Genomic DNA, 19,340 nt, shown 5'->3' with positions numbered 1-19,340 from the left:
GCCCCAATAAGATGGACCTAAAATCCTCCAGATAAGTGATGCCTCCACATGAATTCTAAGAAGTGCCCCAGCCCCACCCCAGTCCTCATGCTGAGTCATGATGACAGTTACTGAACTTTCTCCTTACTTTATTTCGTGCTCATTGTTCATCCCAAGTTTGACTGGGGCCACTTAAGTGCCAGGTGAGGTGCTAATGCTCAGGATAGAGTGATGAACAGACAGTCCCTGTCCCCATGGAGCGGCCATGCTAGTGGGCGGAGGCAGAGCGCAGATTAGCAAACATTACTGGGGGGGCGGGGGCCAGTGATGGGTCTTGCTGTTTTATGTCGGGTGCTCTGATAAGGCCTTTCTGACAAGATGTGAGTAGAGATCTGATGTGAACCAAATGGATAGCAGGCAAGAGTATTCTGGAGAGTATTACAGTGGTGCAAAGGCCCTGAGGCGGGAATGTGCTCAGGGTATTGAGGGAGGAGTACGGAGGCCGGCGTGACTAGAGCTGGGGTGCAGGACAGCGGTGATGTGAGAGCAGCAGCAGCCTCCGGTGGCCCTCCCAGGCCCTGCCCCACCCACTTCCCAGAGTGCATTTATTCTCCTGACATCTCCACAAGGGAGGGACTCTTATCATCCCTGATCTGCTGCTGAGGAGGCAGAGCTACCATGGAAGGAAGAGACTTGCCAGGAAGGGGCAGAGCCCAAGATGTGAACCCAGGCAAGCAGTCTGGCCCCAGGGTCTGTGGTCTTCATGTGGGCTCTGCTCTCTGGGCCCTCAGGCAGAGGAGGGAGCCTGAGCACACAGGTCTTCTGGGGGCCGTGGGCCCTGGGCTTCGTCTGGGGCCAGGACAGAGCAAAGGGGGTGAGACTGAGCACCTGGGGGCAGGACAGGGCAGCAGTGCCTGTGGGATCTTCATATCCTGTGGCCACAGGCTCCTTCGCAGCTGACGGTACTGTTGGCTTCTGGGTACTGTGGAAATGGCCAAGTCAGGGCTCGTCGGGGCCTCAGAATGCAGTCCTGTCCGCAAGCACAGGCTCAGCAGCTCTCCGCTCCCTCACCTGAGATGGCAAGCAAGCCACCAAACCATTTTCACACCTTAAAACCAGGAACCCACCCTGACCTTGGAAGGGTTACCACGTGAATTAAGTGTGGCAGACAAGGAGGCCAGCTCCATGCGCCGCCCCCTTCTAGGCGCCACTCCAGGCAAGGACTGGCCACGAGAGGGCGCAGCCAGCACAGCACCTACAGGGGCTCTGCTGTGCTCTGCACGGTGTGGCCCGTGGTGGTACCTGTCACGTGATGGGACTGAAAGCAGTGTGACCCCATGGCTGTCAGTGACCTAGCATCTGTGTTGTAGGAGTAAGAGGGTTGAGTTCCACCTGTCAGATCACAGTGTCCTGAACACTAAATGCACTTGTTCTGAGGTGGGCAAGCTCCAAGTCCCTCATGGCACATGTGGCCCTTGCCCAGTCCTGCAGGGCCAAGGAACTTAGGTCCTAATGTTAGAACAGACCTGAGGGGCACACCTGCAGCACTTTCCTGCCCATTCTGGCCTGGAGACACCAAGGGCCACACGACCTCTTTTCACCAGAGGAATCAGGCCAGGTGCCCAGGTGGCCTCTGCTTGATGCCTGGGCGGGGAGCTCTGCAGCAAGCCCACCGCTTCTGGGCAAGGTAGTCACTCAGGTGGTGGGCTGCACTTGCACCATGAAAAGTGAGCACCTTTTAAATAGGCAGCAGGGTCTGGGGGGTTGTTTTAGGAAGACAGAGCTGGACACGGGTCTCTGGAGAACAGCAGCTCTGACTTGAGGTCGAGAGCCCCGTCCTGACCTCCGTTGCCACCTTGAGCCCTCTGGGCCTCACGCTTTCCATCTGCAAAATGAGGGGTCTTAGGTTCCCTTCTCCTCAGTTCTTCTGTGTCTGGGTCCCCACCCCCAGCCCTCCCGGCACAGTGGCCCCGTGTGCCGCACACAGTGGGCACCTGGAGTGGTAGGGAGCGGGTGCTCTGCCCCTCGGGCCTCTGACTGTCCTGCAGCCGTGGCAGCTGAGGCAGGGGGTGGTTGGAGGCCAGGTCCTTCGTGTTGCTCTCGAGAGCTCACGGTGGCTGCTCGGCTCGGGTGGGTCCCCCGTGTTCTGGAAGTGTTGTTTCCCTCGCTAACTCGCTCCCCCTTCTTTCTTCTCTCCTTGATCCCTCTCGCTCCACAGGAGGACTTCCGGAATAAAGTGGAAGACTACATTAAGCGTTATGCCAGATGATACGAGGAGGAGACGGTGGGGCTGCGGACTGTGTGTTGTAGGCTTGTCTCCAACCTCAACCAAGAGGGAGCCCCCCTCCCCAGTCCTCGCTCCCCTCAGACCCACAGGGTCATCCACATCCTGTGACCATGCTGTCCCGAGGAAGAACCTCTTCACGGCTGCCCATTGTAGATGGAGAGTCCCACATAAATACAGCAAGAAAATGTGTTTGGGGTTCTAAAGAGTTGTCTGCTTCCCTTAACATGTTTACTTTTTGGAAACTGTACTGTATAGGCTATTGATGAGAGTCCTGAGAAGTAATGAACTCAGAACTGAGGCTAGCGCTCGCTTCTTCCCCTTTCCCCGCACAAGTGAGGCTGGTGGTGTGCTCAGTGTAGCTCGCAGAGGAGCGGTAAGAAGCCCGCTACATACTGTGATTGGATGCCAGTTCTCTTATCCCCTCACACGGATGTTGGCCCTGCCTAGATGTCGTGAAGCTTCCCAGAATGCGTAGTCATTCACTGTAGATCTCTTACTGAAATGCGTATTTTATTTAATGTAAGTATATTTTGGAACAGATTTGTAATTTGTACAATTTAATGCTTTAATTATTTTTTTCTATTCTCATTTAGTTTGTATTTTCATTGTATAGAGCAGACAGAAAGATGTTGGGTCAAGCAACTATTGAAGAGAAATACAAAGAAAACATGAAAGACACATTATTCCTTCTGTCCAAATGAAACAAGAATTTGGCTTTTAAAAAAATCAGCTCTTGATTTTGGGTCCAGATGGGGCAAGGAAGTTTTGGAACCCTTAAGCTAGATCTGGATGATTTTTGAAAAAGAAAAAGGAAAGAAAAAAGGCAGGGAACCCTTTCTCACATACTGCCCAGAGGAAACTGGCTGATGCCCAGGGCAGCTGGGGGCTTGGTGTTTCCACAGCAGTCTTGTGGTTGTGAGCCAGTGGGCAGTGCCAGAGAGCCAGACCCTCGTGTCCTGAGAGACGGGACAGATGCCTCGGGAATCAGCCCACCAATGTCTGATGTCACTGAGACTGTACCTGTGGCCTTCTGAGTCTGCTGCGGTTCCAGGCCGTCTGGGGGGCGCCTCCTAGGCTGTGGAGGGCCAGGAATCAGCAGCAGCACATGGGCATATTCGGTCAGGCCAGTGCACTTACGAGTAAGAACACTAAGGAGGCAGATGGGTTTATTCCAGCATTTAGACATCTGAACGAGTGAAATCAAATGCAAAATAAATGTTTGTATGGTTTTCACCTGCTGCCTGTCCGGCACACTGAAGTTTCACTGACAGCCTCCTTTGACGTCTCGATCCCCCTCTCTTCCATCTCCCCCATCTGGATTGTTGTTCTTAATTTATAATACAATCTCTGACTGTGAGATCAGTCTTCCTGGAGATCGGCAGGGAAGGAACGTAGGCCATGCTTCCCATCTGTAATCAGGAATTGTACCCGTTAGATTGGGGGTGGGGGGCTGACTGACGGGCCACGCTGGTGCACAGAGCAGGAAGAGTGCGGCTGGGTCAAGGGCACAGGGGCATCTTGGAGGCTCAGGGCCTGTGAGGGTGACAACAGTCATCTCCCCTCCTGAAGCCTGGGAGAGGCACTGCTGCTTGCACACTTTACTTGCTCTGCCCGGTGTCACAGGAACCTGGTCAGCTGGACCCAGGGCTGGCCTCTGCTAGGTGCCTGCCTACATAGCTGAGTTCTGCCCCTGGGACCCAGGACACGTGGTTCTCTGCCTGGGCAGTCCCAGGCCTGAGTCATGGCCTCACGGCTGCCCGCACAGCTCCCAGGCTGCACAGCCGGTGTTGCAGATGGCGGAGAGGAAGTGACCTCAGTGCCCACAGCTGAATGGAAATAATGCATATTGTGGGTAAAGGGGTGGGAGAGACAGCTGTCGTGAATTCTGACAGCAGAGAAGTACTTCGCTTATCAGAGATCAGTAGTTCTTCAGAAATAACCTTTCTGCATGACGAGATCATCCCTTTCGGTCCAGTGGAAATCCTTCAGAGCCCTGCCCCTTCCCCGTCTTGTTCAGAACACACCCAGCCTGGTCCGTCACGGTGGAGAACTGATACTGTGCTGCCTACTTGGCCAGTGGGGCCCATGGCATCTTTTAGTGGCTGCAGAACCCTGACTTCCAGGCCTTTTGGGGTCTTAGGGTCTCCTCCCCACTCAGGTCAAAGTAACACTTTTGGTTCTAGTTCATGTGTTCCACCAACCCGATAATGGTGATTTCCCATCTGCCAGGGATGGGTATATGGAGCCAGACAGGAGTGGAGCAAGCCCTGGGGATGTGAAGCTCTGGGACTTCTCCGATGTCCACTTGCGTCCCCATAACTCTGCTGCTTAGAACCTGATAGGTCAGCAGCATGTTTTTCAAGCACACTCAGAAGGAGACAGTTCCAGGGTAGACCTGTCCAGAGGAAAAGGCTCACATCTTCCCCCTCACCTTCCCTCAAACACACCACCTGCAAGCTACCTCCCTTTGCAGTCTCCTAAGGAGCCAGGGCGGGTGTGTGACTCCAGTGTGAAGTGCTGATCTGGCTGTGTCCCTTGCTCCTTGTCTGTTACTTTCATCCACTGTATGGGGATTGTTGTGGAGCTCTGGCCCAGGGTGCAGTGCCTTGGGTTCTGCTTAACAAGACCCCGTTTGACCAGCACTGAAAGCCTTAGAGGGCTGTTCATGATTTCTACCAACTACAGATGAGGTGGGGCTGTGCACCCGCTAGGGCAGTCACTGCAGTACAGAAGTTCATGAGAAAACTGTAGAGAGCTGGTTCAGACTATTTGCAGTAGCTAAAGTATTTTGAACGTATAGTCTTTCAAAGGAACATATACCTTAGTATTTACTAGTTTAAATGTTTCAGAGTGTCCAGACATATTTTTCCTCTGCCCTTATTCCCCCAGACTTCCACACCGTCATGGGTGCAGGAGGCAACAGCATCCTTCCCAGGCAGCAGTGATCACTAAGATGTGTTACACTTATTCAGAGGACACGCCTGCTGTTCCCTAGGATTGCTCTGTTAGCCCTCACATTCTTTAAAGAAGTCAATGTGAAAAAAAAAATCACAAATTCCTATGAAATCAAACTTTTTGCAGATTTATCAAAATCAACCCGAATTTTTTTAATGTAAAATTCCAGCCAACTGTAAAATTGGTTAGCCGCCAATTGCAGTCTTTAACAAGACTCCTCTTTTCCAGCTGGTACAGTCTATTCAGGAGTGTTTTCACTTTCATCCACTTAAAAATGTTTCCCCTTGGAAAGTCAGGTTTGCAACACATTCAGTTATTCTTCAAAATGAGTCTAGTAAAATGCTAATGGCAAAATAACGTTTTACTTTTCCTTTGGCAAAGAACTTGTAAAATGAGAGCACCTGTCACTTCCCTTTCCTCCCTCCCATAGTCCTCCCTCAAACAAAGTAACGGCTTGGAGCAGCTAATTCAGAGGGTTCCATGTTGCCCTTTGAAGGCCCCACTCATGCCCTGGGTTTCCATGGGTTACCAAAACTGATCTGCTGAAAGAATTGTGGTTTGAAAAAAGTTCTTCAGAAAGGCCAGTGATGAAGGCATTTGGGGACCTGGCCTTGTTAGGAATATCTAATTATTCGTGTTAAGCTGTATAAAGAACTGAATTATAATCTTTTTTTTTTTTTAATCCATTTTAGGGCTCATTCATTTTCATTGCCAAGTTCACTGAACCAGAGTTCTTCACTAAGTTCACTTTTTAGCTTATGTCAGGGCCAGCTGACATAAGAAGAAGCAGTGCTTGCTCAAGAGTCCCCAGTGCTGGAGGAGGGACTGGGGACAGGGCCCCCAGTACGGCAGGGAGGGTGGGGTAAATGCCAGGAAAGACTGGCTGTGGATGGCGTGTTTCCTCCTGTTCGGATACCTGCGAGCAGCCTGCTCCATCTCTGGCCTCTCAGGACTGACTCCTCTGTGTTACGGTTTTCGGTGTTGGATTTTTATCATCTCAGTGTCGGACTGCATTGACCCGCCTCCCCACTCATCGCTCCCATGCACCATTTGGTGCTCGTCAGTTCTTCCCAAACATTTCTAAAAATTCATTCCAACCTCGATAGCCCTGTTCACCTGTGTCCTTCCCTCCCACCCCCACCCCCAAGCAGGGTGGGGTTGAGGAGCCATAAGGTGGGTGCAGCACCATGGGTAAAGAGCCTTTTTTCCTATTCTAAAGAGGTTTCAGCCTCAAGTTAGGGAAGAGAAAACCTGTCTCCCTGGGCTGGTTCTCAATGGATCGGGAGCAGGTGGAGTCCAGTGAGCACGGGTCCCACCGTGGTGGTTGTGTGCCTTGCCAGACTGGTCAGTGATGTGTAACAAAAACCACAGTTGATGCAGGAAGAGCCTCAGGATGGAGGAAGACCTAGCCAACACCCTGGTGAGACCAGAACAAACTGGTGAGATGGCCTCTGCACATCCTCCCCACCTTGCTGTCAGAGGACTTTCTAAAACAACCTTTCACCAAGCCACGTCTTGCCATTGCCTCCAGAATAAGCCCCCTGTGCTTCACGTATGAGGGCATGTTGCTGGGCATCTGTCCACTCTGCCAGCCTCAAAGTAGTGCTTTCGTGCCTTGTGATGAGGTCCACATCCCTCTTGGGGCGCCTTTCAGGATTCAGTTCATGTGTTGTCACCACTGTGAAGGCTATCTCACAGTCAGGTGGGCAGTTCCTGGGGTATCCTCACCCCGCCCAGGCTTCCATACGTATTCCTGCCCGTCCCAGGTGTCAGGTGCATAAGGAGCACACGGCCTTAGCCATCCCACAATAACTGAAGAGCTTACCACAGTGCAGTCCCTTATGCTGAGTAAGTCTAGCAGGCGCTTCAGAGCACAAGGACACCAGCAAGTCTGCTCAAGACAGTCACGTGCCTGGAAGCTGGGCATGGCAGCCAGCGAGACAATAGCTGAGGAGGGCATCTGCTGCCGCGCAGCTAAGCAAGCTGCCGGCCATCAGCTGGCAGATACCAAGTCTGAACAGTCTGCTTGGCCAAGTTCACTTTTTGATGTGAGATTGTGAAAAAGTTCTGCAGAGAAGAAATACTGAGCAGACCAGGATCAACAGGACGTTGGAAATGGAGTGTAGGATTGAAAGAAACTTCCAGGGGAGAAAACCACATATTTAGGAAAACGCAATGAATTGCACCGTTGACTTGGAATCAAAAAGTCTTAGGGACAACAGGCGAAAATGAAAGGACAGTAGGATGAAACCATAGCCGTGGCATCACCTCCACCACAGGGCGGAACAGACGCTGCAAAGACAGATGATGGTGTGGGGGCAAACTTGATGAATTCTCCTGGAGTGCAGAAGGGAACAACAAAGAGGAGCCATCAGAAGGAAGAGAACAGAAAGGACAGAGGGCACTTGCACTCGTCTAAGATGGACGACAGGACTGGGGAACCCTCCTATTTGAAAAGCAAGCAGAACTATGGTTTTCAGACAGCAGACACCAGGCGGAGTGGGACGGCGATCCCTGGAGTGAGACCACCTGGCCGTGGCCCAGGGAAGGGGAGACCCAGGTGGAAGCCCGCAGCCACTGGCCTTGAGATGGAACTAATTCCGTAGGATGGCCAGAGGAGCTGGGGTTCCCAGGGGAGAGGGCTGCACGGAGAGCCAGTTCTGGAGACCTGCAGTGGGGTCCTCTCAGACTGCCCCCTGGATGCTGACCAGCACGCGTGCCTGAGGGTGGGGAAGAGCACCACCCAAAAGGAGACGAGAAAATGACCCCTGGAGTTCATACAAGGCCAGGAACAGTCTACATTCCCATGAGCCAGAATGGATTTGTGATCCACCCGTGACCCCCGGTGTGGTGCAGAGGGTACTAGCTCAGTAACAAGAAAATAGACCCTAACGGCTGCCCTGGTCCCACCCAAGTATCTTAAAAGCGAGCCTTAAAAGGATCAAGTCATTTCAAATGAACTGCGTCCCAGAACAAAGACAAATAGGAATGTTTAAAGTCCAGGACCCGGGTCGCCTGGGCGGCTCGGTCGGTTAGGGAGCCAACTCTTGATTTCAGTTCAGGTCATGATCTCAGGGTCGTGGGATAGGACCCTACATCAGGATCCACATTTAGCGTGGAGTCTGCTTGAGATTCTCTCCCTTTCCCTCTGCCCCTTCCCCTGCTCAAACGTGTGCAAGCTCTCTCTCTAAAATAAATAAATCTGTTTTAAAAATAAAAATACAAAAAAGTAAAACTCCAGAACCTGCCACAAGCAGCCAAGCCCAGAAGCTTCTGTCTCAGTAAGCCTGAGACTACCTTCCCCTGTCCAGAGGCACCAGGGCAGCCAGACAGCACCTGTGAAAGGAATTCCACAATGAGCCCCTGGCCCCAAAACCTCTGGCCACCACGGGCCTGAGGCTGTCCACTATCTAGAGGCTGGAGGGCAGCCAGAGGCCGCTGGAAGCCCACCACCACAAGTGCCCAGCCAGACAAGTCTCCTCATGCCTGCAGACCTGAGATCCCCTTTCCCCCATGAGAGACAGCCCAGCAGGAGCCCCAGCAGCACCTCGTAAACCAAGGCCACGAAACAACACTGCGGAGGGTTTGCTGCAGCCGGGGGCCCCTTTGCCTTCTAAAATGAAAAATTGACAGAGAACTTACATTACAATCTCCTAACATGACAGGCGAAATGTCTGGGACACAGATGGAACCCACTCTTCACACCAAATCACACCCTAAATTGCTTAAAATCAATGACAGAACAGGAACTATTAAAAGCAGGCCGGATATAAAGACACATGATACTTAGGGGCACAGAGATAAGGAAGGTTGACAGCAGATTTCCCATTGGAAACAATGCAAGTGAGAAAACAGTGGAGAAACATCGTTGCTGAAAGAAAAGAAGTCCAGAGGCACCTGGGTGGCTCAGATGGTTAAGTGTCTGCCTTTGGCTCGGGTCATGATCCCATGATTCCATGATCCCATGATCCCAGGATCGATTCCTGCACTGGGCTACCTGCTCAGCGGGGAGCCTGCTTCTCCCTCTCCCTCTGCCCCTCCCCCTGCTTGTGCTCTTTCTCAAATAAATAAATAAATAAATAACCAACCTTAAAAAACAGACTTTATTTTTTAGAGCAGTTTTAGGTTCACAGCAAAACTGAGTGGAAAGTAGAGTCCCCATATACTCCTGCCCTCTACATGCACACCTCTCCCACGGCAGACATCCCACAAACAACGGATGAATCTTTACTGACACGTCATTATTACCCCAAGTCCATAGTTTTCACTGGGGGTTCACACTTGGTGTACATTATATGGGTTTTCACAAATATATACTAGAATGTACCCATTATGATAGTGCAGGCATACCTCCAAGATATTGCTGTTTTGGTTCCAGAACACCACAAGAGAGCAAATACCACAATAAAGTGAGTCAAATGAAGTTTTTGGTTTCCCACTGTATATAAAAGTTACATTTACACAATACTGTAGTCTGTCAGGTGTGCGATAGAATTAGGTCTAAAAAAAAACCAACGTACATACCTAATAATTAAAAAATACCTTATTGCTAAAAAATGCAAACCATCATCTGAGCTCTCAGCGAGTTGTAGTCCTTTTGCTGGAGGAGGTTCTCGCCTTGATGTTCGTGGCGGCTGATGGATCGGGGTGGTGGCTGCTGACGGCCGGGGGGTCTGTGCAGGTTCCCAAAATAAGACAACAATTTGCCGCATCGATTGACTTCCCTTCACAATTTCTGTCACACGTGATGCTGTTTGATGGCATTTCACCTACAGAACTTCCTGCCGCTGCTTTATCCCCTAAGCGTACGTAATATCCTAAATCCTCTGTTGTCCCTTCGACGGTCTTCACGGCATCGTCACCAGGACTAGATTCCATCTCAGGAAACCGCTTTCTTTGTCCATCCATAGGAAGCAACTCCTCACCCCTCGCGTTTTATCACAAGATTGCAGCAATCCAGTGCCTTCTTCCGGCTCCACTTGTAATTCCAGTTCTCCTGCTGTTCCCAGCCCATCTGCAGTGGCTTCCTCCACTGAAATCTTAAAACTTCAATTTGTAAAAAACCCATTATCTGAGAAGCACAACAAATCAAAGAACAATGAAACAAGGTAGTTTCACAGCCCTAAAAATCCTCTGTATTCTGTTCCTTCTTCCCTCCCCGCAATCCCCGGCAACTCTATTGAGTTTTTAAAACTTCATTATAGTTTTTGTCCAACATCTGTTTTTTTATTTGTTGTTTCATAACTTCCTTAAAAGAACAAAAACAAAAACAAAAACAAAAACCAAACTAGCCACTTATCTCCTTACCGAGTTTCCTCTTTTAAAGACTTACTTGGATAACTCTACCACCTTTGCCCTTAGGCATGAGTCCTATTGGTGGCGCTTACTATCTGGCTTCCACGGAGATAGCATTCCTTAAATGTTTGGTCTTTATTGAGCATTTATCTCGGTAATTAAGACATCCTTCCAGTCCTCGGTTGCATCTGTTTGACCAGTCCACGGGGAACAGCCGAGGCTGCGGCCTGTTGCACCAGATACGCTTTTAGGAAGAGTGCGGAGGAAATGGCTGCCTCAGCAGCCGGTCCTCTGTCTGCGGGTACTCTGTTCTCTCTCGGTGTCTGTCACCAGCCACGTGGGCACTCTCTGGTCTCTGACCCCACTACACTCACTGTATCCACCCGGAAACACAAACCCTCTAACTACTGCCTAATTGGTCCAAGAAGGGCTTGAGATGAATCATCTTGTCAGCTGTCCCTGGGCGCCCTCCAGCTCCCATCCACACCATCTCCCTGAAGATTTAGAGAAGGAAACCTGCCCCCTACCTTTCAATTTCCCCCACCCACTTTTGCTCTTGCTCTCATGCCTTCTCAACACTTCCAGGGCTTTGGCTCTTTCTTATCTCCAATGTCCTTGTCAGCTACCGCCCTTCAGCATATAAACGCATTCAAGCTCTCAAATATTTCCCTTAATCTTGTACCCCCTTTTTTGGCTCCCTCCTTCCCTTCTCAACCTTTGGGAAAGGGTTGACCACATTCTTCGTTTTTTTGTGTGCCACCCATCCCTCAACTCACTGCACACTTTTCTGCCCTCTTCCCGCAGCCATACTAAAATTTCTTGAACTAAATGCATCAGTGCCTCCTAATCCTCGTATGAGGTAGACGCTTTCCACATGTCCTCTCAGCTGCACTTGACACTTTCATCTGTTCTTGGACATTCTTTCCTAATTTCCTTTCCTTTCCTCCTCTTTGGATTGTCCTTAAGCTCCGTTTGTCTCTTTGCTTCTTAAATTTTGGTGTGTCCTTGGGGCGCCTGGATGGCTTGGTGGGTTAAGTGGGGACTCTTGGTTTTGGCTCAGGTCATGATCTCAGGGTTGTGGGTTGGAGCCCTACCTTGGGCTCTGCACTCGGCACAGGGTCTACCTGAGATTCTCTCTCTCCCTCTGCCCCTTTGTCCTGCACTCTCTCTAATAAATCTTTTTTTTTTTTTAGATTTTTAAATTTATTTATTTGACAGAGAGAGACACAGTGAGGGAGGGAACACAAGCAGGGGGAGTGGGGAGAGGGAGAAGCAGGCTTCCTGCCGAGCAGGGAGCCCAATGCGGGGCTCGATTCCAACACCCTGGGATCATGACCTGAGCCGAAGGCAGACACTTAACAACTGAGCCACCCAGGCGCCCCCTCAAATAAATCTTTTTTTAATTTTTTATTTATTTATTTGACAGAGAGCACAAGCAGGCAGAGGGAGAGGGAGAAGCAGGCTCTCCACCCAGCAGGGAGCCTGATGTGGGACTCGATCCCAGGATTCCGGGATCATGACCTGAGCCCAAGGCAGATGCTTCACTGACTGAGCCACCCAGGCAACCCTCTCTCAAATAAATCTTAAAAAAATTTTTTTGGTGTGTCCTTTGTTATGGCTACATTTGACATGAGCTCAGTTTGCAAGCAAGAATGAACGCAAATAAGGAACCCAGAAATATAGAGACTTGCAGAGCTGGAAGAGACAACTTCTGGACCCCAACAGGAGATCAAACTGAGAAAGTCTTCGAAAAGCCTTTTTCAACTTCTTGGCAAAGCATTCCTGAATTCAAATTCTGGCTCCTTCACTACCGTGTGAACTTGGGCAAGATGCTGAACTTTCCCTCAATTTCCTAACCGTGCCCACTCGCTGTTCCCAAGATTAAATCAGTGAATACGTGAAGGTGCTCACAACGGTGCACGTGCTCAGGGCTCAGTTAAACTGAACAACTGCTGTGGCTGGCCCGTGCACCCTGACTTCTGCTGTGCTCGGCAGGGTGGAGCCGCGTCACACGTGCCCACCGCCCGGGGTCACACGGCCTGTGTCCACAGCTCGAGCCCCCTCCCCGCTCCGCGCTCCTCGGCCGGTCCCAGGCCCCGGCAGCCCTTCCTCAGCTCTGGCTCCCGCGCCCCTCCCGCCGACGGCGTGTCACCCACGCCGCCCGGGACTCTGCAGACCCGGCCTCCCGGCGCCGCAACGACACAGAGGTAGGGCCCGACCCCGCCCAGCTCCGGCGGACGCGCTCGGGGTCCTGGGCGCCAAGGAGCCCGCACTCCACGCCGCAGCCCGCCTCCCGGCCTCCGTGATTCGCCCCCTGTGACGCGCCCCCGTCACCTGACCGCGCGCAGCCAATCGGCATCCCGCCGGGGCCAGCCTCGGGGGTTGGCCGGAGTGCAAAGCGCAGCCAATCCGGACGCGTCCCGGCCTCGCGGCCCCGCCCCCTCCCCGGGCCTCGGGGAGGCGCACCCCGACGAGACTCGCGAGGTCCGTGGGTCAGGGAGGTGCTGGGTGCGGGCGGGTTGGGGCCGAGCCACGGCGGGGCCGGGATGGAGGCGGCGGTGGAGCCCAGCAGGGACGCGCGGGGGCGTGCGGCGAGTCATCCACGCGGCCGCGGGGAGAGGAGCCCGCCGGACAGGTGTGCTCCGTGAGGGGGAATTGGCCGGCCCCCTCCTCCAGGAAGCCCTCGGGGCGCCCCGGGGCGAGGGGTGGGGGTGTCCCGCCCGGAGAGGGCGGGGGGGGTGTGCGGGGAGGCCGGTGGGGGCCGGAGGTCTCTCCGGGGAAGGGGTCCCGCCCGGAGGGGTCGCCAGCTGGCGGTCACCGCAGGCCTGAGCGTCCCGCGCGGGGATGCGGTGCCGGTCGGCGGGGAGGCCTACGTCGGGGGTGCGAGCCGGGAGGAGCAGCCGGGGGGCGGGGGCGCGGCCTGGGCGGGGCTCCCACGGAGGTGACGTCCGGGAGTCCGCGCACAAGTTCTGGGGAAGCGCGCCCGGGGAAGGGGGACGGCCGCTGCACAGGCCCCGGGGCCTAGAACCGAGCGTGCGGACGTGGGCAGCAGGGGCTTGGCGGAGCGGCGGTCCGGGGGCAGAGCCACGGAGCTCAGGAAGGGCTTCGGGACGCATTCTAGGGGCGGGTGGGTGCGGGACAGGAGAGGAAGCCGGGAGACGCTGGGGATCTTCTGTAAGATTGCGTGGCCGGAGTGCTGGCCGTGGTGGCGCGTGGGGGTACCGAGACAGAAGCCGCAGGACCGGCTGAGGCATTGGTGTAGGCAAAGGAGGGACTGAGGCAGATGCAGCGAGGGAAGTGGGGAGGTAGGCAGGGAGGCCTTCCAGTGCACGCTGCTTCTTCAGCCTGCTGCAACGATGCATTTTGTTTGTTGCTGGGACTTTGCTTACTCTTTTTTTGGTCAGCCTCTCTGCCTGAATGTGAGGAATGTGTGTGTCTTTAAAATTTGGGTCCAGGCCTAAACCTGACCATTTCTTTCTTTAGGCAGTCTACTTTGGTTGAGCCTGAGCAAAAGGATCTGGGAAAAAGCCCCTTGAGGGAGACTTGAGTGGAGAGGAGAGTCACCATACCTTTTTATTATATTTTGGTTATGAACATAATAGACTCTAGCTTGCCCATGCAATATTGATAGCATTTTAAGGAAGAAGCAAATAATGGAGCAGAGTTATCTATAAAATGTTAATCTGAAATTCAAGCCATAAATGTTTCAGTCTGCCAGCGGATTGAAAAGCTGCAGTCGCTGGGCGCCTGGGTGGCTCGGTTGGTTAGGCGGCTGCCTTCAGCTCAGGTCATGATCCTGGGGTCCCGGGATCCAGTCCCGCATCGGGCTCCCCGCTCAGCGGGGAGTCTGCTTCTCCCTCTGACCCTCTTCCCTCTCGTGCTCTCTATCTCTCATTCTCTCTCTCTCTCAAATAAATAAATAAAATCTTAAAAAAAAAAAAAAAAAGAAAGAAAAGCAGCAGTCGCTGAGCAGACACAAGTAGTTTGAGGAAGTGTGGGGTACTTATAGGAAGTGAAAGCAAATTAAGGGCACATGCAAATTTAAGTCACAGCAGGACCAGGTGTGTTTCCCAATGCTGGAGTGGCCAATGGTGGCAGGTCAAACTTCCCAAAGCCTTAAACCTACCAGGTGACTTTGGACAGCTATAGACAAGATGTTGCATTAAAACACTCTGGTTTTGGGGCACCTGGGTGGCTCAGTCAGTTAAGGGTCTGCCTTCGGCTCAGGTCATGATCCCAGGGTCCTGGGATCGAGCCCCACATCGGGCTCCCTGCTCAGCAGGGAGCCTGCTTCTCCCTCTCCCTCTGTCTGCCTCTCCCCCCGCTGCTTGTGCTCTCTCTCTCTGTCAAATGAATAAATAAAATCTTTTTAAAAAATAAAAAGGAATAAAACACTCTGTGGTTAAAAAAACAACAACAACAACTGTGTTTTAACAGCCACAGTTGGTAATTGTATTTGAATTTTCATGTGGAGCAGTTTAAACATAGTTACTGATTTTAAGATCAGGTAAATTAATAGTATTAGGCAGGATTACCTACTATATATATATATGAAAGTTTCTGATATCAGTAAAAAGATACACAGATAAATTTTATTTAGGAGGGATCTTTCAGGAGCTGTGCTTTTCTGTGACACTTTGTTCTCTTGTAAATCCAGCCCCTGTTATGTGCCAGCCCCTTGTCCTCAGTGTAGGTGACAGAGCAGCGAGGGAAACTGGCAAAGGCTGTGAGCTTCTGGAGCTGACGTATTTCTGTTGAGGCCAACAGTATACAGGGCCCAAGTCTAGTGAGTCACACACTGAGGAGTACCAGGGAGAGACAGGAAGGAGGAGGGGACTGGTGGCTGTAATTTTATTTAGAGCTGCAGGGGGCTTCACAAGAAGTCAAGATGGAACAAAGACCTATGAAGGAAAGTGGGGTGTGGGTGTGGTCTTGCTAGGCACGGGAAACTGGAAGCGGGAGGGAGAAGTGGGCCTGCCCAGGGTCCGGGAGCCACGGGGACAGTGTCGGGGGGAGTGGGTGCCCAGATCATCTGAGCCTTCCGCCAGGCCAGAGACTACAGAGAAATAAAGAAAAACTACCCATGAAGTTAGAAAGCCCTCAGGAAGGTGCGGCTCGCTGGGCACGCACGCTGCCCCGTCCTTCCATCTGGAGGAGAGGAGCAGGTCTGTCCTTCAGAGCGGTCGTGTAGGCTTCGAGGCTCAGCGGGCCATTGATCCTACCAAGGGTGGAAAGAATTTTGAAAATCTAAATGGATGGTCTAGCGATTATAAAGGAAGGTAGCAAATACTAGATTGTTGGAAATTATGCATACCTTTTCCATAATTCATGATGATTTGGAGATGTCCAAGTGCAGTTTGTGGAAGGCTGCATGGTGTTTCTGCATGGGAGCACCCCGACCTTGACAGTATTTGCTCTGTTGAGCTGACAGACTGCAGCTGTGCTTCCGTACCCCATCTCCTTGTCCTTAATAGGCATTGTCTGTGTTTTCTTTCCAGCAGGAAAGTTTACATGGACTATAATGCAACCACCCCCCCTTGAGCCAGAAGTCATCCAGGCCATGACCGAGGCCATGAGGGAAGCCTGGGGAAATCCCAGCAGTCCTTACCCAGCAGGTAATCCTAGAAGGTACTCACAGATCCGGAGATATGGGGGGCAGAGGCAGTCTTAGAGAAATTGTACACCACATGTGATCACTTGCTTTTGAATAGATTTTCTGTTCGCTGCAAACCTTAGGTGTAATTTTTGGCTGGTTGGTTTTCAGAAAAGTCCAAACTTGGACATTGAGTCTGTTGATACCATAACCTTTCATTTTTAATACACTGTCCCATCCCCCTTACCCAGATGAAAAAGATGTCTTGTTAAGGGCTATTTGTAGTAACAGTACCCATTAAAACCCTTTCATGTATCTGTTTCAGTGGATCCTTAAAAAATTTACAAAATAGATCTTTTAAATCATCAGGATTGCATATAATCCTGGCCTTTTTTTTTTTAATGAAAATTATTTTTAGATTCTTTATTTTCATTATAATAAAAGTATTCTTATTTCTCATTTATTCTTGTTTTAATGTAGATCTTTAAATTGGCAGTTTTGGAAAATGATTTGCTCCAAATCAATAGTTTTATGTCACTGTCACAGTTACATTATGTTTTTCAGATGGCCAGCTAGTTGTACCTTTTTTATTTAATACTTATCAGAGATAATTAAGATAAACTGTCTTAACTGTGGATTATGAGGAGCTAAAAGAGCTTTCAGACACTGTTGCCAAGCCCTAGAATTTAGTAATACTTATATACAACTTTACAGGATTTCATGGGTTTTCATATCTGTTTGGTATGAGCTTCACAACTTGATAACTAAAAGCTTTTTCAAAATCAGGTACTAGTCATTCATTAACTTATTTGTGGGTTTATTCGTTACGTGTATTCTGGCTAATCTTCTGGACATTGCCTTGTATCTAATTTTTCCTCTAGCAAAACTGTACTTTCTGATGCATTGATCTTGAGAATATGGAGGACAATTAAATGCTAATACAAAACATTTCTTATAAAGAAGTTTAGGAATAACCCTGAAGGAGAAATTCCCCGTCTTGACCTGATGAAACCTGTCCGTGGCTTTCCACCTGTCCTGGCAGCCTTCGTTTCATTAAGACCCATAAGTGAAGCATGCATCGCCGCTGACTTGTTCATACTCAGGCAGAAGTGGGGGCAGGGGAAGGAAAAGAAAAAAAGAAAAGAAAGAAAATCACCTTTATGATAGAATGGTTTAATTAGTTTCACAATATTATGATTTAATAATGATAATAGTTCCTTCGGGAGAATTTATTTTAGGGAAAAACGTTAAGGACATATGGGAAGAGTGTAGCTACCCAAGATGTTTATCACAGCCTTGCTTGTAATAGTAAAAAGCTGGCAGTAACCGCAGTGTCCGTCAGCCAGGGACTGACCACACTGAGTATGCTGAAGCCCTGCCAGAGCCACGGTGTGGACGAGGTCAATGATCTAGCAGCATCCAGTTCATGTGGGAAAAGCGTGTTACGAAACCTGATGTGCAGTATGGTTTCTTTGTTTCTTATACCCAACCCTCAAGAAAAATTGTGTATGAGCAAGTATGGAAAATGTGTCATTTTGCTGTGAGATACAGAAACCCCCACCTAACAGTAGCTTAAGCACAAGGACTTAAGCAGGCTAAGGCTTCTGCATCCAGTCTGTTGCAATATTCACATCATGTAGCCTCTGGAAGGCTTCACTATATACTTTCAAGAAAATGAGTATAAAAAGACAAATGATGTCTTAGCGTTATTATGAAACTTGATTTGACTTTGTGGACCCCTGAAAGTGCCTTGCCCCTGCCCCAAGGGCTCCCCAGATGACATTTTGAGAACAGCTGATTTAACCAGTATTGGTTGAGTACTTACTGCCTGCCAAGCACTGTTCTGGTGAGGGATAAGGCACAGGATACAAAATGTACTGGGTTTTCAGGGCATTACTTTGGCCACTGCCTAGCGAGTGGACCACAGTGGTGTCAGTGGAGCTGGGAGCCTTCTAGGAGAATACTTCAGCGGTGGCCTTGACTCAGCTATGGCTGGCAGAGCCTTACAGGATCTGCTGATGGGTTGGATAACAGGGTATGAGAAAGGCAAAAGCCAAAGCTTTGGGCCCCGGGCCCCTGCAAGGACTGAGTTGCCATTTATTTACTGAGATAGGAAAGGCTGAGAAGAACAAGTTTGGGGGAGAAATCATTGTTCAACTTGGAGTAAGTGTAGTTGCAGATGCCTATTGGATACCCAGGTGGAACGGTAGAGTCTGCAGCACGGTGCTGGTTATTCAGTCTTGAGCTGCTGAGGGAGGGAGGATCGGAGGACCTGGCCAGGGTGCGGGGCCATCCGCCATCTGGATTTGGAGCCCTGCCTAGCAAGGGACTCGGAGGAGGAGGGAGTGGACCAAGGGGAGAGCTGCTGGCAAGGGAGGAGGCGGGGACCTTGATTTGGCACACGGGGACCTTGGTCAGAGTAGGTTTGGGAGGCCAGGGACCAGAGTACCTGATTGCCAGTGAGTTCAAGAGGGAATGGAGAGGGGTAGAGATGGGAATGGAGAAACGGGCCGTTGCGGGGGGCAGGTAGAGGGGCTCTGGTGTGAGAACAGCCGAGTGAAGGAGGGTTGCTTTAATGGATCATGGGAGCCACACATGCCCCTTACTATCCCTCTTGCTTCCTGAAAGGCAGGAGTTCAGAGTCTTCTCTTATGTCAGTTACAGTTACCAACCATCCTTTACATTTAGTTACACTAACAACTTCAAACATCCTGGAAATTTAAGAGTAAGAAAATAGACACCCATGTGTCTCCTACCTAGATCCAACAGTGTTGCCATATTACCTTGATCTCTTTCTTTCTGAATTTACTGCTTTTTCATGAGCCCTGGAGAATGAGTTGCAGGAAGCGTGGTACTTCCCCATCACGGGGAAACACCTGTATGTGCGAAAGAGAAGGGACTTTGTCCCATCACCGTGCCATCCGCAAACCTGAGAACATGACAGGAAGGTCCTGCTCTGGATTCAGAACATAACCGATTTCCTCAGTTGAGGGCATTACTTGTTAAAAAGATAAAGACTGAATTAGTACCTTGGGGTGGGGGAGAGAACCATTGCCAGCACACATCTCATGGGTTGATTTATTTTTTTAACTCCTTGTGCCAGAGTTTTATTTTGGAATGTAACATCTGCAGAAAAGGTGAAATAAGTCTAGTGAACACCTGCATTTAATTCCTTTACCTGGATTTATCAATTATTACTACTTTGCCCCATTTATTTGAATCATTTGAAAG

The 19,340-nt window shown here is 50.6% G+C and overlaps 2 protein-coding genes across 4 annotated transcripts in view; both read left to right on the top strand.

Moving 5' to 3' along the window:
* UBE2F (ubiquitin conjugating enzyme E2 F (putative)) overlaps positions 1-3,076 on the top strand; it is a 55,713-nt gene extending 52,637 nt beyond the window's left edge. For all 3 annotated transcript variants that reach the window (XM_073876540.1, XM_025888875.2, XM_073876535.1), the window contains one exon: positions 2,198-3,076. In XM_073876540.1, the coding sequence (XP_073732641.1) occupies positions 2,198-2,248 (51 nt within the window). In that variant the 3' untranslated portion in view covers positions 2,249-3,076. The remainder of the gene's footprint in view (positions 1-2,197) is intronic.
* A 9,869-nt stretch (positions 3,077-12,945) lies between these two features.
* The window catches only part of SCLY (selenocysteine lyase), a 37,478-nt gene continuing 31,083 nt past the window's right edge, over positions 12,946-19,340 (top strand). The window contains 3 exon segments of the mRNA XM_025888858.2: positions 12,946-13,151; positions 16,018-16,048; positions 16,050-16,131. Of these exon segments, the coding sequence (XP_025744643.1) occupies positions 13,063-13,151; positions 16,018-16,048; positions 16,050-16,131 (202 nt within the window). The 5' untranslated portion in view covers positions 12,946-13,062.

This window comes from Callorhinus ursinus, unplaced genomic scaffold (assembly GCF_003265705.2).
Source record: "Callorhinus ursinus isolate GAN/ISIS: 27379988/994484 unplaced genomic scaffold, GSC_fseal_2.0 scaffold2, whole genome shotgun sequence".
NCBI lineage: Eukaryota > Metazoa > Chordata > Mammalia > Carnivora > Otariidae > Callorhinus > Callorhinus ursinus.
The sequence above is the reverse complement of the archived record's forward strand: the minus strand, read 5'-3'. Positions and strand labels throughout refer to the sequence as shown.